The sequence below is a fragment of the Nicrophorus vespilloides genome, unplaced genomic scaffold, assembly GCF_001412225.1.
Source record: "Nicrophorus vespilloides isolate i.1.1-1 unplaced genomic scaffold, Nicve_v1.0, whole genome shotgun sequence".
Taxonomy (NCBI): Eukaryota; Metazoa; Arthropoda; class Insecta; order Coleoptera; family Silphidae; genus Nicrophorus; species Nicrophorus vespilloides.
This window is the reverse complement of record NW_017098430.1, coordinates 1-27,874: the sequence shown is the minus strand read 5'-3', so window position 1 is coordinate 27,874 and position 27,874 is coordinate 1. Positions and strand designations below refer to the sequence as shown.

The 27,874-nt window shown below is 36.1% G+C and overlaps 9 protein-coding genes across 13 annotated transcripts; 4 read left to right on the top strand and 5 right to left on the bottom strand.

Moving 5' to 3' along the window:
• Positions 1-16: 16 nt before the first annotated feature.
• On the bottom strand, positions 17-10,724 carry LOC108562450 (kinesin-like protein KIF21A). Of its 4 annotated transcripts, XM_017920796.1 has the most exons (9): positions 10,564-10,724; positions 9,971-10,513; positions 9,827-9,878; positions 3,905-4,096; positions 3,582-3,843; positions 1,142-3,403; positions 886-1,046; positions 694-817; positions 17-124 (listed from the first exon to the last, which is right to left on the bottom strand). In XM_017920796.1, the coding sequence occupies exons 2-8, from the start codon at positions 9,990-9,992 to the stop codon at positions 712-714; spliced, it is 3,057 nt and encodes a 1,018-aa protein (XP_017776285.1). In that variant the 5' UTR covers positions 9,993-10,513; positions 10,564-10,724; the 3' UTR covers positions 17-124; positions 694-711. The 4 variants fall into 4 exon arrangements, with proteins under 4 accessions (XP_017776285.1, XP_017776286.1, XP_017776287.1 ...); XM_017920797.1 differs by having other exon boundaries at positions 9,933-10,724; XM_017920798.1 differs by having other exon boundaries at positions 9,952-10,724.
• Positions 10,725-11,646: 922 nt separating this feature from the next.
• On the bottom strand, positions 11,647-13,770 carry LOC108562444 (protein RRNAD1). Its single transcript, XM_017920777.1, has 6 exons — positions 13,409-13,770; positions 13,243-13,355; positions 12,834-13,190; positions 12,500-12,778; positions 12,009-12,448; positions 11,647-11,917 (listed from the first exon to the last, which is right to left on the bottom strand). The coding sequence occupies exons 1-6, from the start codon at positions 13,511-13,513 to the stop codon at positions 11,838-11,840; spliced, it is 1,374 nt and encodes a 457-aa protein (XP_017776266.1). The 5' UTR covers positions 13,514-13,770; the 3' UTR covers positions 11,647-11,837.
• A 54-nt stretch (positions 13,771-13,824) lies between these two features.
• LOC108562445 (cysteine protease ATG4C) lies at positions 13,825-16,183 on the top strand. The gene is made up of 7 exons (XM_017920778.1): positions 13,825-14,484; positions 14,569-14,702; positions 14,778-14,970; positions 15,028-15,309; positions 15,356-15,559; positions 15,614-15,810; positions 15,864-16,183. The coding sequence occupies exons 1-7, from the start codon at positions 14,307-14,309 to the stop codon at positions 16,041-16,043; spliced, it is 1,368 nt and encodes a 455-aa protein (XP_017776267.1). The 5' UTR covers positions 13,825-14,306; the 3' UTR covers positions 16,044-16,183.
• LOC108562448 (GTP:AMP phosphotransferase AK3, mitochondrial) lies at positions 16,173-18,298 on the bottom strand. Its single transcript, XM_017920782.1, has 4 exons — positions 18,224-18,298; positions 16,954-17,465; positions 16,608-16,900; positions 16,173-16,555 (listed from the first exon to the last, which is right to left on the bottom strand). Exons 2-4 carry the CDS (start codon positions 17,096-17,098, stop codon positions 16,316-16,318), a joined length of 678 nt encoding a protein of 225 aa, XP_017776271.1. The 5' UTR covers positions 17,099-17,465; positions 18,224-18,298; the 3' UTR covers positions 16,173-16,315.
• On the top strand, positions 17,489-19,586 carry LOC108562443 (lipoamide acyltransferase component of branched-chain alpha-keto acid dehydrogenase complex, mitochondrial). The gene is made up of 6 exons (XM_017920776.1): positions 17,489-17,889; positions 17,961-18,294; positions 18,366-18,718; positions 18,777-19,172; positions 19,231-19,302; positions 19,361-19,586. The coding sequence occupies exons 1-6, from the start codon at positions 17,824-17,826 to the stop codon at positions 19,523-19,525; spliced, it is 1,386 nt and encodes a 461-aa protein (XP_017776265.1). The 5' UTR covers positions 17,489-17,823; the 3' UTR covers positions 19,526-19,586.
• A 94-nt stretch (positions 19,587-19,680) lies between these two features.
• LOC108562442 (rab11 family-interacting protein 2) lies at positions 19,681-22,597 on the bottom strand. Of its 2 annotated transcripts, none has more exons than XM_017920774.1 (7): positions 22,192-22,597; positions 21,991-22,135; positions 21,775-21,938; positions 20,937-21,719; positions 20,755-20,885; positions 20,528-20,697; positions 19,681-20,082 (listed from the first exon to the last, which is right to left on the bottom strand). In XM_017920774.1, the coding sequence occupies exons 1-7, from the start codon at positions 22,220-22,222 to the stop codon at positions 20,076-20,078; spliced, it is 1,431 nt and encodes a 476-aa protein (XP_017776263.1). In that variant the 5' UTR covers positions 22,223-22,597; the 3' UTR covers positions 19,681-20,075. The 2 variants fall into 2 exon arrangements, with proteins under 2 accessions (XP_017776263.1, XP_017776264.1); XM_017920775.1 differs by having other exon boundaries at positions 19,681-20,485; positions 20,564-20,697; positions 22,192-22,570.
• A 189-nt stretch (positions 22,598-22,786) lies between these two features.
• On the top strand, positions 22,787-24,227 carry LOC108562446 (evolutionarily conserved signaling intermediate in Toll pathway, mitochondrial). Its single transcript, XM_017920779.1, has 4 exons — positions 22,787-23,279; positions 23,330-23,556; positions 23,610-23,817; positions 23,870-24,227. The coding sequence occupies exons 1-4, from the start codon at positions 22,850-22,852 to the stop codon at positions 24,160-24,162; spliced, it is 1,158 nt and encodes a 385-aa protein (XP_017776268.1). The 5' UTR covers positions 22,787-22,849; the 3' UTR covers positions 24,163-24,227.
• A 348-nt stretch (positions 24,228-24,575) lies between these two features.
• LOC108562447 (phospholipid scramblase 1-like) lies at positions 24,576-25,837 on the bottom strand. The gene is made up of 6 exons (XM_017920780.1): positions 25,737-25,837; positions 25,612-25,686; positions 25,404-25,553; positions 25,136-25,353; positions 24,764-25,084; positions 24,576-24,709 (listed from the first exon to the last, which is right to left on the bottom strand). The coding sequence occupies exons 1-6, from the start codon at positions 25,795-25,797 to the stop codon at positions 24,656-24,658; spliced, it is 879 nt and encodes a 292-aa protein (XP_017776269.1). The 5' UTR covers positions 25,798-25,837; the 3' UTR covers positions 24,576-24,655.
• Positions 25,838-26,036: 199 nt separating this feature from the next.
• LOC108562441 (UPF0547 protein C16orf87 homolog) lies at positions 26,037-26,838 on the top strand. The gene is made up of 3 exons (XM_017920771.1): positions 26,037-26,242; positions 26,302-26,478; positions 26,530-26,838. The coding sequence occupies exons 1-3, from the start codon at positions 26,207-26,209 to the stop codon at positions 26,731-26,733; spliced, it is 417 nt and encodes a 138-aa protein (XP_017776260.1). The 5' UTR covers positions 26,037-26,206; the 3' UTR covers positions 26,734-26,838.
• The last annotated feature ends 1,036 nt before the right edge of the window (positions 26,839-27,874 follow it).

Sequence of the window (27,874 nt, the reverse complement as noted above, 5' to 3'; positions counted from 1 at the left end):
AAAACAAACATAGTACTATACACATTATTAACAATTCTTCATAAGTAATAATTACTTGTGAGTTAAATCTATATTTTGAATTAGGCGATTTTATCTCTAAATCCTGCGAAATTGACACCTGACCCTAAAACAAAGAGATCATACAATTTGGTTGCATTGAAACTCCTCTTAGGGTACGTAAATGTTACTAAAGTAAAATAATAAACTCAAATTGTCCATCTAATCATGTGTTGTTAATAAACCTTCCCTCGATCATGGCCCAAAAGTATTTAAAAAAAATATATGTATATACAATTTAAAATAAATTACGTAAGCCGACCCAAGTCGTTCCAGAAACTTATTTACAAGGTACTACAATAAAGTTCGCGGAATGATAGTGTCGATAGTTCCGAAGAAATCATGAAATTCCGAGAACTTTGTTGCTACACCTCCGACTTCTTATATAAGTTTACACGCTGAATATATTGCGACCCAAGCCCCATTTCTTACTAACCAGAAACCTGTTTTCTTTCAACTAGTTTTGTGTTTTAAACTGTAAACAATTCTGTAAAGAAATAATATTCATACAAAAAAAATAAACGGGCATAACTTCAATGGTTCGCTGGAGTAAATCTGATGTTTTTTTTTAGTATATGTATTGTAGGTATGAAATGGAAAAGATGTATGGTTAGTGCTATAAGCAAAGTTACTAACTTCTTGATCAGTGGAATTTCATACATTAGCACTACCGAATAATAACTCATCATGTCTGACTGTGCGTCTCCTCGCTTTCGACTTATTATTATTGTTATTGTGTATAATTTCTGCAGAAGTGAATCTAAAATGAGTCAAGAAACAAAAATAGGTAAATATGTATGTTTTCAAAGTTATTTGAATTAGACATACGCTGTGTCTACTGGTGAACCAGATCGGCTGGAATATGTGGAGCTTGTTGTGTCGTTAGCATTACTAGAAACACTCGTTGTTAAGTCTTTAGCGAATATAGGAAATTCTGAATTCAACACATGATCCAAGAGTTGTCCTTTAACTGTATTCTCTTGCTGAAGCTAAAACAGAATAGAATTGCAAAATGAAGCTGAAACGAACACTTATAAAAGCATAATGAATGGATGAAGTTACAAGACAACAGAAATTCAAATACCTCGGATAATACTGTTTCGTTCTCTTTTAATTTAGCGTCCCTGTGGGCAACAGCATGGCTCTGACTTAAAGTCATGCTGAACAGTTTCTGCATCAGATACTTGGCCTCATAGATATCACTGACTGAATCAACGATTTGCTGAATATCAGCAGCCTCGTTGTTATCTTGTGATTCCTCGATTTGCATTACGTTGTGCTGTGTTTCGTTTATCGTTTCTTGAACGTAATTTATGTTCTCCTGGATGTCTTCGATAAAGTTATCCAGCTGCGATAAATCCATATGCTTATCCGCAGCCTGCTCGCGCCTCATCTGTAACACCTCAAGTTCTTTCCCCAAATCCTCGCGTTTCTTCAGGAAATGCTCCATCCGCACTTCTTGCTCTACTATATTTTTCTTGCTAATTGTAATATTGTTAATAGACTTCTCAACCTTCAACCACTTTTGCTTTGCGTGTTTTTCAACAAACGGTTTCTGAGGTAAGCGACCGGAAGCTTTAAGGCTCAATTTACTTCTCTGGCTCTTACGCAAATTTGATACCTCTTCCTGTTTCCTCTTTAACACTTGATCCTTAATCCTTCGTTCTGTTTCCATCGCCTTTATGACGGTTGCACTCTTGCGGGTCTCTTTACGCAATTGAGCAATCTCCCTAATTTTCTTCATTTCAGATTCTTTGTGCCTTTGAGATTCTTCCTTCATCTTATTTATCAATTTCACCTTGGCGCGCTTCATTTCAAACAACTCGTTCTTGAATGATTTCAACTGATTATCTTGTTGACTCTGATTCCGGACTAACCGTGCGTGTTCTTTTTGTGCCACTTGGAGTCTCTTCAATTCTTTCTGCATATCCGACAGCTTCCTTGTATACTCATCTTTTACTTTCTTTACTTTTTCGCTAGGCTCTGGATGTGCCGAATAGGAATTTAAGACTTTATCACGCTCCTCTTGTGTGTTTGTAATTCTGGCTTGCAGCTGCATAAGCTTATCTTCGTAATGTTGTCGCATCGTTTGCATCCGCCTCTGGGAAAGTTCCAATTCATCGATGAGCTTCTGCTTCATATCAATGTCGGTGGTTAAAGACATAAGTTCATCCTTAAGATCAGTTTGAGAATCTTTGTCCTCGCTATCGCTCTCATACTCGCTAATATCGCTCTCCTCGTTTTCTGAGACACGACGATTCCTTTGTAAGATTTGCTTCTCCTTTTCTAGCTCCCTTTTGGCCTCCTCTATAAGAGAAGGAATTTCACCGAAGGAGACATCCATTGTTGCTTTGTGTGAGTGTGATGCTTGAGATCTGACTATCTGCTTTCGCAAAATCTCGCACGTATTGTTGGCTTCAATGAGCTTAGCTTTCAACTCCTCGATCTCTTTCATGTACTCTTGAACCATGTCAGTGAGATGATTATCCGAACCAGAGGTAATCCAATTACCAACGGATTTTTCCGCGAGCAGTGCTGTATTCTTCAGCGTCAAAGCATCTATTGTATCCTGCATCGCTTTCACACGAGTACGCAAATTATTGACTTCTCCTTGCAACATGTTGTTCTCATAAAACATATCGTTTACTGTTTCCGTGCCATCATTGCCGACCATCCTCTTGCCCTGTTTGTATTCAACCAGCTCAAGCTGCAGCTGAGCAATCTGCGTGCGAAGTTGACCTATAGTTCTAGAACTCTTGTCTTGGTTAATAGTTAGTTTATTCTTAATATTTCTAGCCCGGTTAGCATATTTAAGAGTGTTCAAAGTTTCCATGAAATCGCTGTCGCTGGGACTGACACAAGCGATCATCACAGTTTGACTGTTACCTCCCAAGCTATCCTGGAGGAGCCTAGTCAGCTTGGAGTCGCGGTAGGGGATATGCAAAGCCTTCTTGCTTTTATCGCCGAGCGCAGAAATCACGTTGCCCAACGCTAGAAGACCGCAATTGATAGATATTCCTTCCTTAGCCCTATCGCCAGTAGCACCAGTCCTTTTCAGTCTTTCAGAACCGGCCAAGTCCACGAAATGGAATTTAGCAGTTAATGTCTCGAATTCCGTAGAGTCACCTTCATCCGAAGGCACCAATCTCTGTTGCTTTATGTGCAATGTAAATATCGCGTGGGATCGACTAGATTGTGTATTCATCTGTGTGCTGGCGGTCGTACGGGACAAGGCACCAATGCGTAGACACTGCAGGGCCTCCTGGGTCGAGGTCACCGTCTTCAGGGCGACACCTTTCACCTGGATTCCGCCGTAAGAATCTTCGTGTATCTTATACGACTTCTCCTGCAACAGATTCATATAACATGAAAGAGGCCACTCATTACAGTTGCCTTCCAAATAACCAGTAATGACCACCCACGCACCACAGCCCATTTGCATTTCGAGTTTGTTTATTAAATATTCGCATTATATCATGTTTAAATATAGAGATTTAATTTCGTATAAATATTTATCCACTCACTTTGTTATAAGCGGGATTGAACAGATCTATAACTTCTTCGTTGTAGAGCTCCATAAATTGGGCCATCACTTTAAACTCGGGCGCTAGTATGCCGTTCTCCTTAGCCCTATCGATGCGATTCTGGATGCCTTCGAAGAGGTGTTCTATGGCCCTCGGGATGATACCCACCTGCTCTGGGGACATCTCCACATCAAATCCAGATCCCATAGTATAGGTCTTTCCTGAACCGGTTTGACCGTAGGCCAGGATCGTCGCATTGTACCTACAAAACAAGCAATCAATCAGACGACACTGCAAAATCGATAGACTCATCAGGTCATTACCCTTCAAGGGAAGAATCAATGAGCGGTGCAACACAGGTGCTGAAAACATCCACCTGGTTGTCTGGCGTATCAAATACATAATCGTATGTGAAAACTTTATCGGAGCCCAGCAAAACCTGAGGTTCTCCAGGAGTGACCGTCGTGCAGATTTGACACATCTCGATTTTCTCCCGCGGAATCTGCGGTCTTATCCTGCAATTACAAACAATAACAATTATCCCATCATTTCGGAGAGGCGATCATTGCCTCTTCTTTTTTTTACATTTACTTTCTACGCCCTCATTTTAGAGATTTGTTCGGCGAAAGCCGATCAACATAAATTCGAAACGTTCTAAAATTGGATACCCAGGACACGCAAATTACATAATTCCTAACGTAAAACGCGATATTGCGAGCAAACAGCGCATATCGATCCCCTCATGAGCACGCAAATTCTACAATAATAATACAACAGTGTAGCGATAATCTTATCTAATCACCAGAATATAGATGTATTAATAGATTTATGGATAGAAAAAATAAAATTATAATTTAAATATGCATATTAATGATACAAACTCCTACATTATTTTTTTCCAAATTCTATATTAGAAGTATTCGAATTAAGTTCTGCATGGAATTCCATTGATTGAATTTTTACGGTTGTTTACGAAGCAGCAATTCAAAACAAAACAAAAGTCGTAGGAGGTGAATAAATACAGAGGAAAGGAGAGAAAGAGAGGTAGATAAAGAAGAAGGAAAAAGCGACGCACCGTTCGGCTCCAAGGTTGGGGCTTTTTAATTTTCTAATGGTGATATTTAAATATTGCTGCGAAAATCGTTGTGCAACGTTGAATGAAATTCAATGAGGTGAACGCTGAATGTCTCAATCGAACAACTGGCGGCAAAAAGCGCCAAAAACTGGCCTCTGCAAAGTGCCATTTGCATGCAAATCGCACATTTGAGATGCAATATCAAAGACATTGCAATGCGACGTGAAGCAAAATACTTTCCAGTTTTGCGGCGAAACAATCAATTCATTTCGGTTCCATTCACCATGAAGAAAGTTGCCCACTCCATATGCCGTGTTCATTATGTCTTAATAAACATAATTTCATATTAATATATTAATCAGTAACATTTCAAGATATTGTTATGGTACACAATGTATCTATTTTAAAGATGTATAAAAAAAATAATGCCCAATTCATTAAATTGGCTTGATATGTATGTCAGGTGATAGATTGCTTTAAAAATATTAAATAATAAAAAAATCATTAAATAGTAAAATTACAATAACAATTATGTACCTTAGGATATATCTCTTTTTTTAGATTCAAATTAGAAAATGTAAAGAAAGAAAAGGATTATTTTCTTTCAAATGAACGAATCTTTAAAAATATCAATAATTTTAAATATAAAAGACATAGATCTATTTTGAGTATAGATCGTCATTAGCTCGGAACTAATTACTTCCAGCTACTTATAGTCCTAAACTCGTGATTAATGTGTCGAAGAAGAATAACGATGAGGATGAATTTGTTAAAGCCTCCAGATAAATATATCTAATGTAGAGTTTATTTTGAGACTTTAGATTTTTCATTACTGTTTTCACAAAATTTAAAGCGATTGCAGTATTTGTACATTTGTACACAATGTAATATCCGAATTTGGTTTGATGGAAGTTAAACCTTTTTTTTGTCGAAGTCTTGCAGCAATAGACCATGTGTCATCTTTAAAATCTGGGCTATTTACATGTTTGTTCTCTGTATTTATAGAGATTAAAGTGTTTAAATAGAGTATGAGGTAATGGCCCATTTCCGAAGGTTCTTATCTCCAATTGGATTCTATTTACGGAAAGGTCCCAATACGGTCCGTCGTGTTCGGCCGTTGTAAAACAATAATGAAGGTGCGTGTGTGTCGCATAACAATAACGACGACAATTTTTTGAGTTATGCAAGAGCACGAGGATCTATTACGGCAAAGGAAACGTGCGTTCAGGGGACGAGTTCAGTTTTTACGTCGTCCTCTTCATATCAAATCTTCATACCGTTCTCTCATTATCTGAAAGCGCGTTCCATTTTTAGCCTTCTGAATGGATGCATTTCGAAACGGGACTTGAGCTGCCGACGGAAACAGGAAATAATTATTGCACCTAAACACATGCGTCCGCCCAGTCAAAGGGAACGCCGAAAACGGGCAATGACAAACAACAACATCAAACGGTCGAACGAACAGAAAACCGAAACAAGAGAAAATCATTGCATAATCCGAGTTACGAAAAGTGTGTTGTTGTTTCTTATTTTGCAGTATTGCAACGTTCCAAGGACGCAATTTTTATGACACCTGATGTAAATCCGCAACCATAAATTTCCGACGAATGTGCAAAAAAAAAATATTGAGAAAAGCGTAGGCCTCCCAAGTTTTACGGCTTCGTTATAGTTACTTGAGACATTTACAGCATTATTATTATCTTCCTTCATTGTGCAATTTGCTGCACATATGTTTGATTATTTCTCATGATTTGTTCTTATTTTGTCACACAAAGATTTATTTTTTTGCTCATAAATTGAAACAATGTGATTATATTTCATAATTAATAATGCCTTAATAATTTTAAAAAAAATAAGAATCAATAAAAAAGTTGCAAGATGAAACTTCCAAATTTCATAATATCATTAAAGACGGCATAAAAATTAAATAAATATTTTCTAAAATCTTGTTTCAAAATATTTTTTGCAAAGTTACAAAGTTTCAAAAAAATCTTGATATTTTACAAAATTCAAAATATTTATTTACATACAACGAAACATTTATATTTTTGGAAAATCATATTATATAATAAAGTACAAAAATATTTGATTATATTGAATTGGATCCAAATTACTTGTTTAATAAAAATAGTTATATTTGAAAAATCTGATTTAAAATCTGCATTTTAAAAGAACTTTTGTTTAGAGAGAATCATACAATATTTATGTGATTATATCATTCTTATATTATTTTTCTATAGGATTAAAAACACCAAGACAAATTATCTTATCTGTCAAATCGGGCAACAGAATTCAAGTACGATGGATTCAATTTCCATTGATTCTCTTAAGGATTTTCTTTGATTTTCAGCCGAGTATTTCTTGCAATTAAACAGTTATGTATTCGTTAACATGTACATCTATACAAATGTATTTTCTTTTGCCTCGTTAAATGTACACCGTCATACTTAGTTGAGCAAATTCCACAAGATTTAGCACCTGACGTGCAAATTACAATTTTTTTCCACCTTGTTCTAAAATTAGAAATTTCTTCATGACAAAAAAAGAAAACATATATTGAGAAATAACGTAATAATAAATATTAAAACAGAAACATATAATGTCAGCAATAAATTCGATTTTTTTTATTTCGAACATGGACATTATAAAAATGTCCCATAAATTTTGCGAACGTTCAGATTTTAGGAAATCCGGAGGATTGACGCGTTACACAACGCTTCTATTGTGCTGTAAAGTAACAAACAAAACTATATATAGATAGCAATTGACGTAAATTGTTTAGCGAATTAGTTGATTGAATCTAAAGAAACAAGCATTTCCATCTATGGTTTAACATTTAACTCGAGGTTATGCAATTGATATTAACATATATTTTTTTCAGATATATATTTTCACAAAAAATACCCAATTTGCACAATTAAATGATAATAAAACACATCTTAAGTTATCACAAAATATGTTGTTTTTGAACAAATATATTTAAAATAATTATATATCTTAATAATGGAGTTATATAAATCTTAATAATAGTAATCAATAAATATATCAAAAGTCTTCACTATAGGTTAATAATCTAGTTCAAAAATACAAAAATCATCACCGTGCTCTGGTTAACAATCGACTGGTTATTATGAAGTGGACAGGCATTTGCGTGTTAAGGGAGTTGGAAATATTTAAGTGCGATGCCCGCAAATGGTTTAGTGAAATCTGTGGCCGACTAACAATTGAGCCAATTAGTGCGTTCCAAATCATATATAAATACAAGCTAAAACAATGTTACGCAACGAAGAATCTTCCAAAGTTTATATTAGATTCTCCAGTACAATAATTACAAAATAATATAGTACAATTACTAAGTGATATGATTTTCGATAAAGCGTTCTAATCCATATATTATCTTAAAAAATACGTTAATTGCAGTTTGTACCTATTTGTCAATTAGCTACGAGCATTGCGATTTTTTTTTGTATTACTCAATTTCTATTAATAAAATCATAAGAAATGCTTAGCAATTAGCGTTACAAATCACATGAATGCCACCACCTAAGATAAAACTGAAATTACTTGGCAAATGATTATATTAATCAAATTGCTTATCATTAATAACCAATTATCTACGACTCTAGTGGTCTTCTTTTCTCTTTTCTTTCTCATTTTGGATTATTCAATAGCTATTAATAAAATCGCGTAAGAAAAAAATAAATTATGCAACGACGTATCGTTCAATTAAGACGGTTGAAGTGAAATAACAGCTTTACGTCAGTGCTGAGCCTCGGGGCTAAGATTAATCATTTTAATCCTTACTAGGATTTTCTAATAATAATAATCATAATCCGTACAAAAAAAACACACACACAGATCTGACGCATGATGACTATTCGCAATTCGAAAGACATTGTAGGTCATTTCAAAAATAAATAAATTAAATTAAAATTCTATAAGCTCATCGATTTTTGTCTTATCTGAAGAGAAAGAAAGAAAGAAAGAAAGGAGGAAAAGTTTGCGGACAAATTGTTGGAACAGCCCAAAGTCTAAACTGTAACCTTTCGACCTCAATTTCAAATGTATACACATATATTTATATTTTTATTTATGTTTACTTCGCGTTTCATGTCTATCAGCCAGACAACATGCAATTTGCCAAGGAACATGGATGTCTATGCAGGACGATTGAGGATGATTGATGCACACAAGTGATCAACCTCAAGAAATCGTGCACCTGCTCTTCGCGGTAATAGAAACCTTCCGTCTTTGGGTTCTAAATTTAAAGTCTTACCCGAAGACGATAATTACCGACGCAAGGGGAAAATGCTGTTTGCCGAAGCAATTTTCGTGTGCGTTACGTTACGTTGGACGTCCTCAACGTAACGCCGCTGCTGTTGCCGCTGATGATAATGATGATGATGGTCATCAGCATCATCGATATTTTTGTGTTCGCGCGATTAAATTATTCATTAGCGAAGGCAACGATTTATCTTGGACGCATTCTAATTAAGGAGGAAATAAATTAAGGAGCAAATGCACACGAGCGAGTATTTATACATGTATATTTCCTTCTTCTCTTTTTATATATGTATATAAATATATGCATGTGTATGTATGTAAATATATATAAGATTTTTTTTTTACTTGTGTTCCTTCCGAAGGGGCGAAATTTGTTTTAAAAATACCCGAGCGCAATTAGCGCCCCAAATAGATTAACTGTCGCATATGTTGGATAATACTTAATTTGGCCCAATTATAGCGAGCCGTGTTCTTTAAAGAACAAGGAAAAAAAAGAAGTTTATGGTGTATTGATTTAAAAACGCGGGTTCGTTGATCCTCTTCAGCTGGCTGCACACCTCATATCGCTTGTTTTCAGGTATAGTCATAATAGGTATAGTCGTTATTCCTCTTTCTCTTTTAAGTGGAGTCCGCATTACAAAATACAGCTCGAAAAATAATAATTCAAAAAAAAGAAATATGAAAAGAAGAAGCCGAGAATAGGATTATCACATCGGGTCAAGGGTGTAATATCTGTATTTAAACGGTATATCTTATCTGAAAATCTGTTTGAATCTAATGGATGCGTGTGCTTCTGAAAGTTAAGAATCGCGTAAAGATTTTAAAGCTTATGAGGGTTTAGAAAAGTAAATTTTTATTTAAGATAATAGTGATGTGTATAGTTTACCTGACTGCGACGCGAACGGTAACGTCGTCTTCGTCCATGTTTTCGGTATCACCTTAAATAAATGACAATAAATTTACATCTGCATCGCGGCAAAAATTAAACCTACGCGAAACCATTCCTCCTACCCATAGATAAAGCTCCTACCTATGATTGGCCTCAGCAACATACATAATGGCACTTGCACATCCACTGTGGTCTTTAAATTCCGTACACTGTGTAACAGCAATGATCCATTCCCTATCCAATTGGCTTCATTGGGATCATAATTGCGGCTATCACTGCACTCGTCGACTCTTGTACCGCTCCGATGTCTGGATGTTGTGCCGATGTTCAGGATCTCTCTCCTATTCGCACATGTTAATACATCTCGGTGACATCACATTGAAGTGAAAGTGAATGAAAATACGGCTCGACTTAACCTACTACAACAACCCACAGCCATAGACACTATGGATTAGAATAGAAACGCTCGGCTTTTTTTTCATTGAATACAGCTCCGTCTGTTCCATACTGCTAATTCCGCCACGGCCACTCCGCTCTCATCCCCACTGCCGACGATCTACCTTTGTTTCCACCTTTTTTACTATCTTATCACCAACTAAACAAGCTCAGTTCCACCTCGGTCAAGGCCGGTTAATTTATTCTACCGTATAATTATACAACTCTTCCTGTATCCACCACCTACATCTACGGATCGACGTTAATACAATTATAATATACGTACACGGTCCATCTACCCTTTTTTTTCTCTCTTGTTTTGTTCTTTTTTGGTAAAACGCCGCAGGTGCTTTTCTACCTGTGCGAGCCCTGACCGACGCCCCTCGCTGCACAAACCTTAACCTCGAACAGGGGTGGTTACTAACCCCCTGGTTATACGAACGCGCGCAACTTCTTCGCATCCTGAATTTATTTATTTAAATTTGAATTTAATTATATTCATTCTTTCTGCAACCCAATTAACCAATCAACCAGTCTAATTAACATTTAGGTTATGATATTATGCAACGTTACATGCACCATTCAAAAATTCGAATACTTTGGACTCTGAAAAAAAAAACGTAAAAACTTTAAATTTTTAACATAATATAAACAAAATGAGTTTACAGCAAATTATGATAATATTCATTTGTTTTGCATTAATTGTAATTACTCTTCGTTTTATTCAATTAAACATTTCAAAAATTAATCGACGAATGCCTAAAAACAATGATTATACTGAAATTGTAGATTTTTGAAAAGTTCAAAAAGAATGTTGACCTAATGATAAGCACAAGATGTTTTCAATTCATTTTGTTTATGTTAGAATAATATTTAAAAAATAAATTTAATATTTCCATTGTTGTGTTAACAAACATTCATAAACATAATGGTTTTCCTTATCGTTTATTTGTATTCATATGTATACAATTCCAATTGTCAATTTCAAAGTTCATTTGATTGGTTTCAGTAAAAATGGTTCAATTCATTTTCAATTGATATATATTTCATTTATATACTAAATGAAAGATATTTCATATCCTGAAAACGATCCTCTAAAGATTCTTCTGTAGAAATAGTGAGCTCCAATAATGATCATATTCGCATTTTGTAATTCTATCTATGATTCCAGACAGTTTCTTTATTAATTTCTAGTTTATCATCTTTCAAATAAGTTTAAGCAAATACCGTTCCATTGTGTCCTCAGCGGTATCAGTTAATTACCTACTAAAACTTCAAATATAGATTTTTCCCGTTAAGGTCAATATTATACGAACGAGATAGCATTAAAATACGCTCATAGAAAGACTTGAAAGTTATAATATATTTCAAAAAACAAATAATAAATACATTAAAAACATTTTGATGGACAATAGAAAGTCCAATATATATAGACATTTATACATCAATAGAGTGTAGACATGCATTTGGTGGGGAAACAGTAGGGAATGTTCAATGTAAATGCATTGAGTATCATTAGCAGGAATTTAATGTAATACAAACAGTTATTGTGCGTCGCAAGCGAAACACTAAATTATTTCGTTGCGGTTAAGACGTGGGTCCGTGGTGATATGGTCGGATCAAAGAATGGAATCAAGTCGCAACTGCCGACGTCTGCAAACATGGAAAGAACGAGATCCATTGAACACAGTAAGTTGAATTTGAAATGTTATTAAATCATATCTCGATTGCACAAAGTTCTTACCGTTGTGTAAATATAGAAGTCTGTCCATTAATATAATTGTTTCGATTAGTGGTGCGAACATTAGACGTAAAGAGTATACTATAACCACTCTCTTCCACTGGTCTATTTTTTCCGAAATGGACTGTAAATCAGCTTCGTCCAAATTGAGTTGTATGTCTGAGCACCTCAAAGCGCGCTCCGCATATTCGAAAAAGGTCAAGCCATCTCTGTACTTGACGCTTTTGATCTGCTCTTTTCTACGGCTCGGATACTTCTCCACGATGAGCAACTCGAGTAGAGCCCTATAGGAATGGACCTTAAGATCTTCTACGTTTCCCAATATCAGCTTCTGTTTGTAAAGCTCTAACGCGTGACAAGCCAGTTCTCTTGCCGCGTACGATAGTTTAATTGGGTATTCCTTAGACTCCTCACTGACTGGAAATCCTAAATGCTCATTCTCCCTACAACAGCATCATGAAGAAACTGTTGCTTAATCAACAGTTGTAACTTACGCTTCTTGATCAGTGCTTAGCTTCATATAGCAACAAGAAGCGATATTGATGAACTTGCAATTCGTCGAAGTCTTGAAAAGTTTCAGTAGAGTTGGCGCCAAATCTCCGCATGGATGCAAACCGACAATGCCATAGGAAGTACCTTGTTGAATTAACTTCTCAAACTCCTCTGTAGTTATATTGGATTCAACCATTGAGCAAATATGTATCGGTCTTATTAAGTCAGTAACTCCAGGTTTGAGCTTCTTCATGTAAAGAGCAATCTTGTCGTTCAACTTGCTGCAGAAACAAGTTATTAATAGTGCTTTCACTAAATATCTCCCGTGACTATTACTTAGCGTAAGTGATAAAAGATTTATTCCCGTCTACGCTTATAACTTTTACGTTATAAACGTAAGCTAGAACCCTTGACAGATGGCCAACTCCGCCACCAACATCCACTACGAAATCGACAGGTATTTGCTGCGTCGTCTGATATATCAAAGCAGACATATTCATGATTTCATATGTTTTTTTCTTCTTCACACCTCTGAAGAAGTTGCTCTCAAACCTTCCATCTTTGAGATGCTCAAAGAGAGGAAAATTGCTTGAGTTAGAAAGCACATTGTACTGCTTGAAGTCCCTTGATAGAGAACAACGCAACACACTTTCCCTCACATTGAGCAAGCTGTTTGGAATACATTCTTCTTTTCTGCAATAAAAAATAATTTAATTAAGATTAACATCATCCATGTTCATCTTACGGTATTGCTGCAGTGGCATCAATCAATTGAGCCAGCTCAGCTAAGGACAAAGATTCTAGGTAGGTACGCCAATCCTTTGGCAACTTTTCCCATACATCTTCAACAAAGAAATCCTAGAAGACAACAAATTAGTGATCTCTGCTTTATTCCACGCAATTGCACTCACCAGAATATAGGTATCAGTGATGTAATCAACTTCTTTGATAACATCATAAGCTGACTTTAAGTTTTGTTCAATTTCCCCTCGGCTGATCCTTGACAAATAGGTCATGTTGAGTAATACAAGCAAGTCAATAGATGTAAAACGCAGAAAACGAAATGGATGTTTTCAACTATTTATTAGTCTTATCGACGATTACAGTATTATTTACCCAAAGCTGATAAGCAAACTAAAGTCTTTATGAGAACTGATGAGAACAGTGTTTCCAGGTTATGTTTGATATCTATTTATAAGCGTTACAGCGTTATAGAAATGCGCAAAAGTACATAGCGTAATAAATCAATAAATAGATGTTTACTAATTTGTAATACTATATTAGATTAGGCAATATTTCAAAACCTTCAGTATCGAGTGAAACATCTTGTGGTAACTACTTGAGATTTCTTTGAAATACTGCTGAAGACAAGTTTGAATTTTGACAATTATTTAAATATTCTGTTTAACTTCAAGAGTTATTGTGGCAACGTTGGATGCATTAAAATTGTAAAATTGTTGAATGCAGAACTACGTCAGAGGACGTATTTGCACGTATTTGAACGTATTTTACCAGTGGTTGCGCGTGTCTGCATCAGTCTTTAATAGAAAGCAACTGGCAACTGTGTGGTAGTTTGGTTGCCTGTTTCCATATGCCGTTTGCCTGCGTTTGGCTTTGAAACGTTCCAAAAACCACTTATCTAATGTATTTGTAATCAAAGTGAATGTCAGATGCGATGTTTACTATGATCGTGAAACAATAACGATATGTGAAATCCCAGTGATTAGTAGTTTCCAGGACTTGGACTTAGCGGGCAATGTTTTTTATTTTTTTGTATCAGTGAGTTTGTGCAGAGCAGAGAATCAAAAGATGAATACCCAAGTGATATCAGGGGGCGATCGAGGCAACATTTTCTCAACGCTGAACGTATTCGCATCCCCAAGCACTTCCAATGCGAATAATAAATTAGAAGACGAAAATGGTATAACAGATGTTGAGGGAAAGGTGAAAACACGATTGATGTCAATGTGGAATAATGTAAAATTTGGTAAATGCACATAGTTTTTTTTTTGCAAGTAGTTTCTACTTGTTTCTTTGTATGCATTGACAGTAAGAACTAATGGTTTTTTAGGAATGAAATTGAAAACAAATTTTTCCAAAGAATCTCCTGTATGGCTGCTAGGCCGATGCTATCACAGAAAAATAGAAAACCCAGAGACTACAGAGCTAGGCACTGACGTTGCAGCATTCACCAGTCAAGGAAATGTAAGGCTCATGAATTGCAGTTGATGCTTCAATGAAAATACTACTGTTTTCTGAATTTCTACTTTGATATTTCAGCTGGCTACAAATGATGATGAAGGTTTTGAAGGTTTCAAGAATGATTTTATCAGCAGGATCTGGATGACCTATCGTAGGGAATTTCCCATTTTAAATGGTTCCACATACAGCAGTGATTGTGGTTGGGGATGCATGTTGCGCAGTGGTCAAATGCTCCTTGCACAAGCGCTAGCTTATCATTTCTTGGGAAGGGGTATGTACTGGAAATATGAAATATGTTTTGGTTGGTTTGCTGAAGATATATGTTTAGGATGGAGGTGGCAACCAGACCATATGCCGACTTCAAGGGATGCTATACTGAAAGATATAACTCACAGGAAGATTATCAAATGGTTTGGAGATAAGCAAAGTAGAAATAGTCCGTTTTCCATTCATTCCTTGGTAACGTTGGGCGAGAGTTCGGGAAAGAAAGCCGGAGATTGGTATGGTCCAGGCGCGGTCGCACATATCTTAAAGCAAGCAGTAAAAGTAGCGGCGGAAGATAACTATGAGTTTGATTCGTTAACCGTTTGCGTCGCACAGGATTGTGCAGGTATGTTCAAAGAGAACAGTGTTTAACATCAATTTCTCTGTTATAGTTTATGTTCAGGATATATTGGATGAATGCAGCAACCAAGATGGTAAATGGAAGGCATTGATATTATTAATACCAGTACGTCTGGGAACGGAAAAATTCAATCCTATCTACGCGCCCGCTCTAACTGCACTTCTAACATTGGATCAATGCATCGGGATCATTGGAGGCAGGCCAAAACACTCGCTGTATTTCATAGGCTACCAAGGTACGATCTAATCATAGCAGATTACTAATTGACGCTAAATGAAAACAATTGCAGATGATAAGTTGATACATTTGGATCCGCACTATTGTCAGGAAATGGTAGATGTATGGGCTAACGACTTCTCTCTAAACAGCTTCCATTGTCGATCTCCGCGTAAGCTTCACCTGAGCAAGATGGATCCTTCTTGTTGCTTGGGATTCTATTGCGGCACCAAAAAAGATTTCTATACTCTAATTGATAATGTGCAAACGGTGCGTATTGTCTACGTAGTGTCTATTTATTTTTACAATTGTTTTCTTTGCAGACTATTAATGTTTCAACAAGGACTGGAAACGGGCCAGAATATCCAATGTTTGTTTTTTGTGATGGCTACAGCAGGGATTCCAGACTATCACCACAGCACTTGCTGCCACCTGATTGGGAGTACTCATTGGAGGGTGGTGATCTGGAATATGCGGAAACGGAAGAATTCGAAGTATTATAATTGAAAACACACTTGTTTGAGGACCATTTAATCTATTAGATTAGAAGCTTGTTAATCGAATTTTTCCCATATTTTATATTATAGTTATAATTTTATTTTTGTTTGTTTAACGAAGTCACAAGAAACAAATCTAATTCAGATTAATTTATTTTCATCATTTACACTTTCAGCTATATCATATTACATCTCTGAAAATAATTTATTGAATGTATAAAAAATATATATAAAAACAACATCAAGGAAACGGAAGTAATAAAAGAAAGATTGTTGATTTAAAGCTGGCTCCTTTGGCTCGTTATGTTGAGAGGAACATGAGCCGACATGGCTTCCAACACCTTTGGCCAAATCTCATCTGAAGTCCTGCCTTCGAAATCCTGCAGGATACCCTTCTTCCGATAGAACTCAATGACGGGTTGCGTAAGTTGCGCATAGTAATCCAGACGCTTCTTGACTACCTCCGGATTATCGTCTTCCCTTTGCACCAGATCTTCCCCGGTAACATCATCTTTACCCTAGAAAACGCATTAATTGAATTATAGATTAGCTCATAATTACATAACTTACTGGAACTTTGGGCGCGTTAAAGTCAATGTTATAAACGCGACCGCTCGAAAGATGCACCCAACGGTTCTTCACCCTATCGATAATAACATCGAAAGGTACTACAAGATTGACAGCGAAATCTATCTTCTCCTTCTCCCAAAGAGCTTCACATTGGGACAAAGTCCTGGGGAACCCATCCAGAAGCCATGGTTTGTTGCTAACGGTATTTATCTCGTTCATAATGAACTTCACCATCAGATTATCGTCAACCAACTTGCCGGCTTTGATGAATTTGTTCACCTCCTGACCGATTGCTGCAAATCCAGAAGTTACCATACCTACGCGAAAATGGTGTCTTCTCGCTTACGTGTATTGTTTTGAATCTGTAATCTCAATTTATCTCCGCTGGAGATGTGCTCCAGGTTAAAGTTTTTCACGATCCTTGAGGAGATCGTACCCTTTCCGGATGCGGGCGCTCCCAGGATAACGGATTTAAACATTTTCAGTGCCATTATGTGTGCGTTTGAACTTTGGATAGGTAATAGTACTGTTTGCAATGCGTGTATTTCAATTTATATGTCTGATAAGAAGCACGCTCATCGGATACCCGATTCGTATGTAGTCGTGGCCACGTGACTGATACTTTTTTGTATTCTGTTTACTAGTTACGTTTACGTTGGTTGTAATCTATTCCAGATGAGATGATGGTGCGTACACGTACTGGACTAGGTCTGGTATCGATTAGTCGGGATGGTCGTATTTTAATAGTACGCGCCGCTAGCGAATTCAAGATTGATCTCTGCGGAAACGCTAACAACCAGACCCCCGCTTAGCTTGGAAAGAAGGTCATCCGATCCAAACTGATCCAAACCGCTCTAGCTGGAAAGAAATGTGGAATGTGGACGTATGAATATTTAATTGAAAATAAAGTTATAGGAGGCGCTTGCGCGACCACAGAACTCCACTTAAGTCTCCTGAGGTCGCGTACACGTGTCCGCAGCGCGAAAATTTAAAATTACATAATATCCACTAATAAGAATTACTGGAAACGCACGGCGCAAAGTCACTCTGAATGGATTAAATCGTCGGCATCACCGATAATCCGCGTATCGTACGATATCGTACGCGGCCCCCGCCGTTTATGTAACAAATCATTTTTGTGTAGCGATATAGTTGCTCGGCAGATAAGAAAGTGGAAAGTCGTGTTATCAGGGTTAGTTCAATTTAAGCGATCAGCATGTCAGTAACACACAAATCTTGCCGCTTAATTGCAACTATATTGAATAAAAACTGTAGATCTGTTGTAAGTAATCGCAAAATTATTAGATTCCTATAAATAGGATGAAAATCTTCTTTCTGTTTGTTTAATTTTAGAATAAATCTGTTTTTAATAGAAATAGACATGTGGACATCTCGAAAGAGATTTACTTGCAGTCAAGGTCAATATATACGTCCACACTCTTGTTCAAAAATATTTCCTTCAAACTTTCTGATATCGGCGAAGGTATTAGGGAGGTTGCAGTGAAAGAATGGTTCGTGAAAGTCGGGGATAAGGTATCTCAGTTTGATAATATTTGTGAAGTTCAAAGTGACAAAGCGTCTGTGACAATAACCAGTAGGTACGATGGTGTAATTACCAAATTACATTATGCCATCGACGAGACCGCCTTGGTCGGAAAGCCCTTGGTGGATATCGAGACGGACAGCGGTAAGTCGCAATATTGAGGTCATTTAAATTGGACGGTGCGTGACCTTATTCGCGGCAATTTCAAATTTCAGGTGACGATACCGAAAGCTCATCGGACGACGAGAAAGTCGAGAAAAAAACTGAAGAGAAGATCGTAAAGAGCGTACAGCAAACATCACCGAGCTCCTACAAGAAGGACATTTGTATTCCATCTGTCAGAAGGCTCGCCAAGGAGCACAGCGTCGACTTGTCTTTGATTAATGGATCTGGAAAGGACGGAAGAATACTCAAAGAAGACGTTCTGAATTTTTTGAAATCACCCGAATTGAAGGCAGATGCTGCTCCATCAGTTCCTGTTCATACACCAAAAACCGTGCAAGCCGATAGAACGGTACCGGTTAAAGGTTTCCAAAAGGCTATGGTCAAAACTATGACAGAGTCCTTGGTAATTCATGTAATTAAAAAAAATAATGCAATTTACTATAATTTGCTATTATACTTAGAAAATTCCGGATTTCGTATACTCCGACGAAGTAGCTGTTACTAAATTAGCCCAATTAAGACAAGCCGTGAAGGAAGAATGTTTGAAGAGCGGCGTTAAAATATCTTACATGCCTTTCTTTATCAAAGCGGCATCAAATGGTTTGTTGAAATATCCAGTGTTGAACGCCTCCGTGGACTCGAATTGCGAAAACATCACTTATAAAAGCTCGCACAATATCGGTATTGCCATGGATACGAAGGTAGGCTTAGCTGTTCCAGTCATCAAGAACGTGCAAGATCTCTCAGTCATTGAAATTGCCAAAGAGCTGAACCGCCTAATGATCAGCGGAAAAGAGGGCACCTTTTCGGCTAGCGACCTTACAGGGGGCACCTTCGCGATTTCCAATATCGGTGTTGTAAGTCATCAAAATCCGCGGAGCATATCTTGTTATTTGATGAATTGATAACTTTCAGATTGGAGGCACGTATACCAAGCCAGTGATTCTACCACCACAAGTAGCAATCATTGCTTTAGGAACTTCAAGGGTATTTCAATCAAGCATGTATAGTTAATAACTTGGTTTTATTTGAATTTCGATTTAAGGTATTACCAAGATTCGATGCCGACATGAAGGTGATTCCTGAAGAAATCATCTGCGTGAGCGGAGCCGCCGACCACCGGGTTGTGGATGGTGTCAGCATGGCAAGCTTCATCAATTTACTCAAGAAGCAAATCGAAAATCCGTATCTGCTGTTCCTCAATCTCTAAATACCGTGTGTTCAAGGAGAGTGGTGGAGGTGAAGTAATGAATAAATGAAGTTTTACGTCATAAATTATATTTTGAAATATTACAAAAAGATTCCTACATTCCTAATATAAATATCCATGTTTTTATTAGTCTCGATTAATATAAAATATTGAATAAGGCCCTTCTTTCCCAAATTTGAATATTGAAATATATTAAGACACATTAATTAAGGCGTTTTTTTTGTGATCAGAGGAAAACAGTAGCTATATAATAATACAAACAAACCTTTTGTGGGAAGACTACAATTAAACATAATGATGAGTAAATACTACATGTTCAATAAAATATTAGTTCATCGAAGAACAATAACCAACGATAAATGTCTGTTAGTTAAATATAAATAATTTAAAGCTTATAAAATCAACCTAACCGTTTTCTTTTTAGTCATAGCTATAAACATATACATATATATATATTTATTATTTTTTGTTTTAGAATCACAGAAATATTACGATTCATTCATATAACAAGTATACAATCATCAGGTAATAAAATGATTTGGCATTTGAATTATCCACTGGAAAAGAAAAAAAAACGGGGAAAAAAATAGTATAATAGTTGTTAGAGCTATTAGAGAAGTATGTGTAAAATATCACACTTGCGATGTGTTAATGGAAATGGATGTCCTAAAAACCAATTCGCAAGTTACGAAGCACATCTTAATTTGACCAAATTACGTTTCAATGTGCATCTATTAATACATCATAGATGATTAAATATTGAACTTTCGGGTCAACTTACTTGCGGAGAATCGTTAAACCCTCCCACCAATAACTACTATATGGATGCTTTAACAAAAAAATACTACAATTCTCTCCAGAATCAGTAGTTATCAAAGCACCGAGTGATGTTTACGTAATTTTATTGTTTGTTTTGCTTTTCACAATGACGCATTGTTGATGTACTGGTGGGAGAGAGGCCTAGATAGAGAAAGGAAGAGAGAAAATATTTCGATGACTTACGTTATTTTTTTATGCGCTAATTTGCAATTAACATACGGATTCTGCAGTATCCTCGGAGTCGTCTCCATCACTCTGAGCAACAGGTCGTCTAGATAATCCTCTAAGTCTTTGAGCTTCTTCTTGTTGTGGTCCAGGTCCGACTGCACCTCGCACAGCATCAGAATTACATCCTGTGAATGTGAATAGTTATATAATGTTTGAATTTGTATTCAGACTGACTGATTTACCTCTCTAGATTTTCCTTCAAATTTTTGCAGCAGTTCGTTAGAAATTCTATTGTTTGTGGTCACGGGTGAGTCATTCTCACCGCCGATGATAACGCGCTCATTGTTCTTATCGGTTTTATCGTCATTTTTATCTGAAAATACAACAAATTAAATTATTTAATTGGATCGGTTTAATGTACTACCTTTTCTCAAGTTCCGTAATTTTGTAATAATGCTTTCTTTTTCAATTTTTGGGGCCAACTCGGGTGATTTTGATTTGATGCTCACAGAATCGCCAGGGACCCAGTCTTCCTGTTGCTCGGAGATATCCTCCTCTTCGATTCGTGTGGATAATTTTGGAGACTCCCAAGATCTTCTATTCAAGTTCTCCAGGCTACTAGGCTTCAAATTTGACTTGTTCTTATTTAACTTCATCTCCCATTCATCAGTTTTCGCTTCGAATCTTGGAGGTTTGCTGGGTGGAAGTGTTTTCCTTCTCATCGATTCGTCCAAGGTGTCATTTGACTCAAACAGCTTTGGCGTTTGCGGCGGTTGGTTTAAGGAGCTTGCCGAACTCTTATGAGACAGATCGTCAAACATGAAGTCATCTTCCTCGTCACTGACAACTCCTGGATCAGCATCTTCAAACGTCTGTTTGCTCTTAAAACTTGGCTCAATCGCAATAGTGCTTCGTCTCAGACTAGCAACACTACCCATAGACGAATTGTCGTCAAAGTCGTCCTTCTTTTTGCCTTTCAAGTGCATCTTTGAACCAATGGATTTTGCAAATTTCTTAAGGCCCTTCCTCTTATCTACGCTACCAATGCTCAGAAGGCTTCCGCCAACGGAATGCGCCATCTGCGATAACTGACCTACTGAAGACTTGTGTTTCTCTTTCTTGCTAAGGTCCGTCAAACTACCAGATTTAACCGTGAACGCAACCTTGACTTCTAACTTACCTCGTTCTTTGGATTTATCTTCTTTGCCTAAAATAGAATGTTAATATTCAATGTAATTTACAATTTATAAAAAGGCACAAACCTGGTTTACTCTGTAAAGTGTACCATCTGTTTTTAGGCCTTTCATAGGTATCCAATGTATTCAGAGGTATAGTGACTCTACCTAAGAATTCATCAACACCAAGAAAGTTTTGGTGCAAAACTGTTAATGCTATTTCAGCAGTATTCCCTTGTTCAGGTATTGGACTAGAAGTATGAATGTTAATTATATTTATAAATAAAAATAGTAGAAACTTACAGTTCACATTCTTCATGCCATTCCACAGATGGTTCAGCTTTCTTCTTCACGGATGTCTGGTATTTGGTTTTGCCAAGGGCAATTGTTACAAAACAATCATTCGTATTGTTCTTCCCTTTGACCAGAAGATCAGTGGCTCTTTGCACTGGAAATTGGGGTCAAATGAGAGGTTCATGGAGATATTTGCAATATTTTTATTACCTGTGACTTGTACATGTGTAGGCATCCACATTTTTTATTGTTCTTTAATTGATTCTAATTAGATTTTAATAAGCGTAAAAGAATGCTTTTTGCAAGTGAAATGTGCCAATTCCACAAGATTGATAATTTCCGATGGTATTTTTAGACGCTCTTTACCGTTCTATACTCATTTCAAATACTTTCTGATCGCACAGAAAGGTTCCGATGCAACGTAAATAATGCCGTTATGCGCGATGGGAGTTCACCAATTTGAATGAAGTGGTAATACTTCGAGTGGCTCGTAGCACAACAACCAACAACAACTTCTCACTGCTTCTCACCTAAACACATCAACACGAAACCACGAAAATATGTAGACAATGAGTGAATAATTACAATCTGTTGACATCACTGCCTTGTTGCCAGGTATATGATACACTAACTCCAATTCAAACATACTTGGGACATGATAAATCCCAAAATCCATATAACCCAAACGTCCATTCAGCATCAACTTTTTGAAACTTTCCTTTAAATTCACCTTTACCACAGCCCACCAGAGCCTTCAGTGATTTAAATGTTGAATATAAAAAATATAATTGGCAACATTCTTTTACATATTTGTGTTGGTAGTACTTTCAACTGGAGAAAAGTTGAATTTCAGCCATAACCTGTAAATATGTTTCATAGAAGATATCTATGCCAAGTATTGAAATATTGCAAATATAAATGCAATGCATCTCAAAATGAAGCAGCCAGAATTGTGCACACGTCTTCGAGGTTCTACTGTGATAATAAAGAGAACAAAGTGCAAGTGCAAATGAATTTTGAGAATATAGAGAAGAAGACGAAGAACTCATATTTGGACATGATTGATATTTTTATTGGCAGGGATGTGCACAGGAGAGGTCATGTAGAGTTCATATACTCAGCAATGAAGAACATGCAAAGCTTTAATGTACACCAGGATTTAACAGTGTACAAAGCTTTAATTGATGTGCTTCCCAAGGGGAAGTTCATCCCGACAAATATGTTTCAAGCTGAGTTTATGCACTATCCTAAGCAACAGCAATGTGCAATAGACCTTCTGCAACAGATGGAAGACAATGGTAACTAATTACAAGTACCATCAGCTTTATTTTAAATTATATTGTTTTAGGTGTTATGCCTGATTATGAGATGGAAGATATTCTGTTAAATATATTTGGTAAAAGGGGTTACCCTTTAAGAAAATTCTGGAGAATGATGTATTGGATGCCTAAGTTCAAGAACTTATCTCCATGGCCTGTACCAAACCCACCTCCAAATGATAGTTTTGAGTTAGCAAAACTTGCTATTGCAAGGATAAGCAGTATTGATATACAATCTCAGATGACCATTTACCATGTAAATTTCTTACAATATTTATTTCAATACTTGCTATACAACATAAATTGCAGACCTCAGATATAGCAGATTCAATTGAAGACACATGGATTGTTAGTGCTCAAAGTCCTATTCAGAAAGTCTTATTGGAAGAACACAACCCTAAACAACCAATTTATGTGGAAGGGTCATTCAGGGTATGGCTTAGGAACGAATCAGTAAACTACTTCATTTTGAGGACTGCTGCTAAGGTTCTTGACTACGAAATTGAAGACACTGATGGTAATTTACTGTTATTTTTTTAGTTCCTCTCTTTATACCCATTTGTTTTTAGACGTCAGCAATATTAAAGTACCTTTCTTCAATATATTGCCGGAAGAACCGAAATCTTTATCCACTATTCCATCGGTGCATGAGCAGGAAGATGGTGTTATTTATGCGCTATGCGCGACAGGCACTTCGAGCAAAGACTCGCTATTGTCATGGGTTAGGCATTTAGAGAAGGTAAACCCAAAATTAACAGAATGTCCTATTGTGTTTACCTTAAAGTCGGCAGAAAAGGAATTGGCCACTTTCCAAGGAAATAACGACGAAGATGAAACGAAAACCAAGATAGATGAGAAATGATTTGAATTTCTTGTACATATTTGAAATTTTAAATTATATTATTTGTTCTACCTACATTTTTTCTATACTACAAAATTATGTATAGTTCATAATGAAGTACCTGTTAAAACTAATGAATGGAAACAAACATATGTTATGTTAATGTTTCCTTATGATTCGCACAATATTAACATGTTTCATATTGACTGTAATTTAGCGCAATAACGACATATAAAATATATGTTAATAATAGGCAACCAAATGATCACCGGTTTTAAGATATGAATATTCAGAAGGTGCGTAGCTTAATCCTGGCCATTCTTAAAACTTTGGTAACGTAGCTTTGGTATTAGCGTTTGTTGAATAATTGAATGATTCATGATGTACTTATTTCGTGCTATTTTTTAATGAGATAAAAAAAATACTGTATCAGTATAGATAACACATTTATTAAAGATGTTTATTTTAATTATTGAATATGAGAGCTATTACTCTGTATCATGGAATTATTTTATCAGCAGAAGTTACAAAATCCAGATTTCTTGGCATTCATAAAGTACATGTATTCCTAAAAAGAAACAGTTTTAAAAATTTCGTTGTAACCATATGATTTCGTACTTACTAAAAGGAAGGCAATTCCTAGGAGAAGAGCCTTGTGCCTTGAGTCCTCTCTTCTGTTAGGAAATTGAAGGCATAAGTTATAAGCACTCTGGACTTGGTCCCAATGATGGTTGATGCTACCTAGTTGTGTCATACCATCAGGAGAATATATTTTGAAATACGCTTCTTTTCCCATAGAAAAGCAACCTAAACTCATTGGTCCTTCCACTCTGTATATCAAAGTTTTGTGCTTATTGAAAATATGAAACCTTGGAACCGTTAAGCTAAATTGCTGCTGAATCCAACCAATTTGTTCGCCGTTAGGCTTCAAAACTTGCATGTACTGAAAGAAATACTTTAGAAAATTTTATCGTAAAATTATACTTTGTCATACATGTAAATAGCACCAAATTGAGCACATTCCGCACGCCATCCTACGTTCTAATCTTAGAGCTTCTTGCTGTGTTTGATCATAAAGTTTCATTCTGAAAGCCCTGTTTGATCCGCAACATAATCTCTGGCCTCCTGTAGATTCCTCTGTTGCATAAAATAGAGTTTCTCCTCTCGGGATTTTTACCGTGTACCTATTCTCTGATTCCACATTGGATAGCACTAAAATTTTATAACATGTAGTTTATATTATTAAGTATAGATTTGTCTACAATCGCTTAGTTCCACAGTTTGCTGTATATAAACTTGATCTGCTCCTCTTAAAAAGTCGAAACCATTTCCAGGGATGAATTGGGTTTCATTTGTACTATGCCAATCCAATGTTGATATTGGAATATTCCTTCTGTTAGTATTATCATCATCTAACAATAAATGTATATAAAATAAAAAAAAGTTTAAAACTATTAGTAGGTAACAAACCGTTGCTGTATGGCTGGACGGTGATTGAAGGACTTTCTACGTATTCTGAATCCCTAAAGCTCGGTAAATCCAACTCTGCAATAATTAATAAGGTTGTTGGTAATAAATATAAATGATGCATATACCAGTAGAATGATGTTCCATTGTATCGGAACCATTTTGAACGTTTTCTGGGACATTGAACATGTTTGTTCGTAATATGAAACTACAATATTAAATTTTGTGAACAATCAAGTATTATCTGTGGTTCTTATCAATAGAACCTTATCGATCTGTATTGGCAAGATAATAAAAATAATATCACAGCGAATAAGTTGCACAATTTTGTATTTGTTTCGAGATTAACATTAACATTATTTTCGAAGAATGTCTATTATACTTATAAATTTCTAAATTTTAAGTGCGCAATCTGCATATGCAACCACATGATCTTAGAGTTCCAAAGATTCACAAAAAATTGTCAATAACACAACCACACAACTAACCTATCTGTTCGTTATCTGAAAAAATAAATGACTCTCTATGTGCCAATTTGTAGATAGTTTTCATTTTTAGTTAGCACTCATGTAGGGTATGGCATACAAGAGTAAGCAAGATGATTGCAAAAGGTTGTCCAAAATGTGATCAGCAGGTGATGAAGCTGACACCTAATATAATTGTTTACATTAATGATTGAATTGTCCACATTAGGTCCCAGTGGCTTGTAAAGCATGTCCTTGTGGCTATTCTTTCTTTAACGCACGAAAAACAGCGCAGTTACAGTTGTCACCAGGTGAAGAGTATCGTAGGAGGACTGGTCGTGTTCGTAGAGAGATTGATTATTATGATGGTTTAGACTACGATAAGAAGCAAGATCAAATGAAGAAGGTTTGTTATTTATAGTGTACTTTGCATTATTAGATTTATATTTTATTATAGAGCCGAACAAGTGAGTGTGATGATGATGACAATATGTCCAGGAAGGAGTTGAATAAAGCGAAGAGAAAAAAAGTTAAGAAGGAAGAGGAAGATGATGATGAACTGGTAATGAATCTTAGTCCTGAAAAGCAGTTACAATGCTCCTTAATTTTGGAGGAACTCAATAGGAAGATGCAGGTGGTGACTTGGAAGCCCACTGAATAAAATTATGTCCTCATTATGTCTATTATAGTAGTGGAAAATGGAGCTTTGTAATAGTTTCATGAATAAAAGAAACTAGAATTATGAAATAAATTTATTGAAAAAGTATTTCTGTGTTTTAACATTTGTAAGTATTAAATTCTATTGGTAACAGTAAATATAGTTTTCCTTCTTCCTGCTTCTTCACTCTTGAAAGAGTCTCTGTCCACCTCTGCCATTTAGCTGCGTCCTGTCGACGCATTACGCCAGTAATGAAGTTGAATATTTTAAGGAATGGAATGTCAATAATTATTGGTTCTTATGTATTATTATAGGGAAGTTGTATGTAACTGATTTCTGAGAATTGCGAATTGAACCGTCAGAAATCCATCGTAGTGCAACTCAAGTCCTCTATTTCTTCCATACACCTGATCATCAATGGGACTCCCTTTCTTCTCCAATATGGCTCATTTTCTATTGGAATTAATAATCGAACACATATATTGACATTAACCCATTCATTTAATTGGATAATTATTACTACTTTATTGATTTTTGCCTTATTGTCGCTATTGTGTTTATCAATTATTCCACAATCGGGAGTTTTATTGTTGTTAATTTTTTTTGAATTTAAACATCAGTTGGCACTTACTGCTTTGCGTCGGTACGTGAAGAGGGAGTTCATTCTCAGTTCGTTCCTCTATGAGTCGGCGTGAGCTCCGGTTTTTATAACTTCAAAATTGTTGGCAAACTAGTTCAAATCTTCTGAAGTGTGTTGTGTTTTGCGAAAACCATCATCGGTGATCACAACCCCATTAGATTTAGCGGCAATTAAAGGTTAGTGGTGAATCTGATTCTAAACATTTTTTTTTTGCATTGTATTAAAAAGTTTTTAAATTTGTTCGCTAATCCATTACGTAGCGTGTGCTAAAATGTGCGTATTCCGTAATAACTCTTAATTGAGAAATTTGCGTTAATTAATTAGAAATTTGGACGCATCAAAAATGGCGGACCGATGCGTTCTTTTTTTTGCTTATTGTTGATATCAATGCATTTTTATTGCAAAAAATAAAAATTAATGTACAAGTTGGTACGAATGTGGCGTCTCTATGAGGTAGTTGTGCGCGTCCCTTTCTTAAGTCAACATCATTCCAATTAGAAGTGA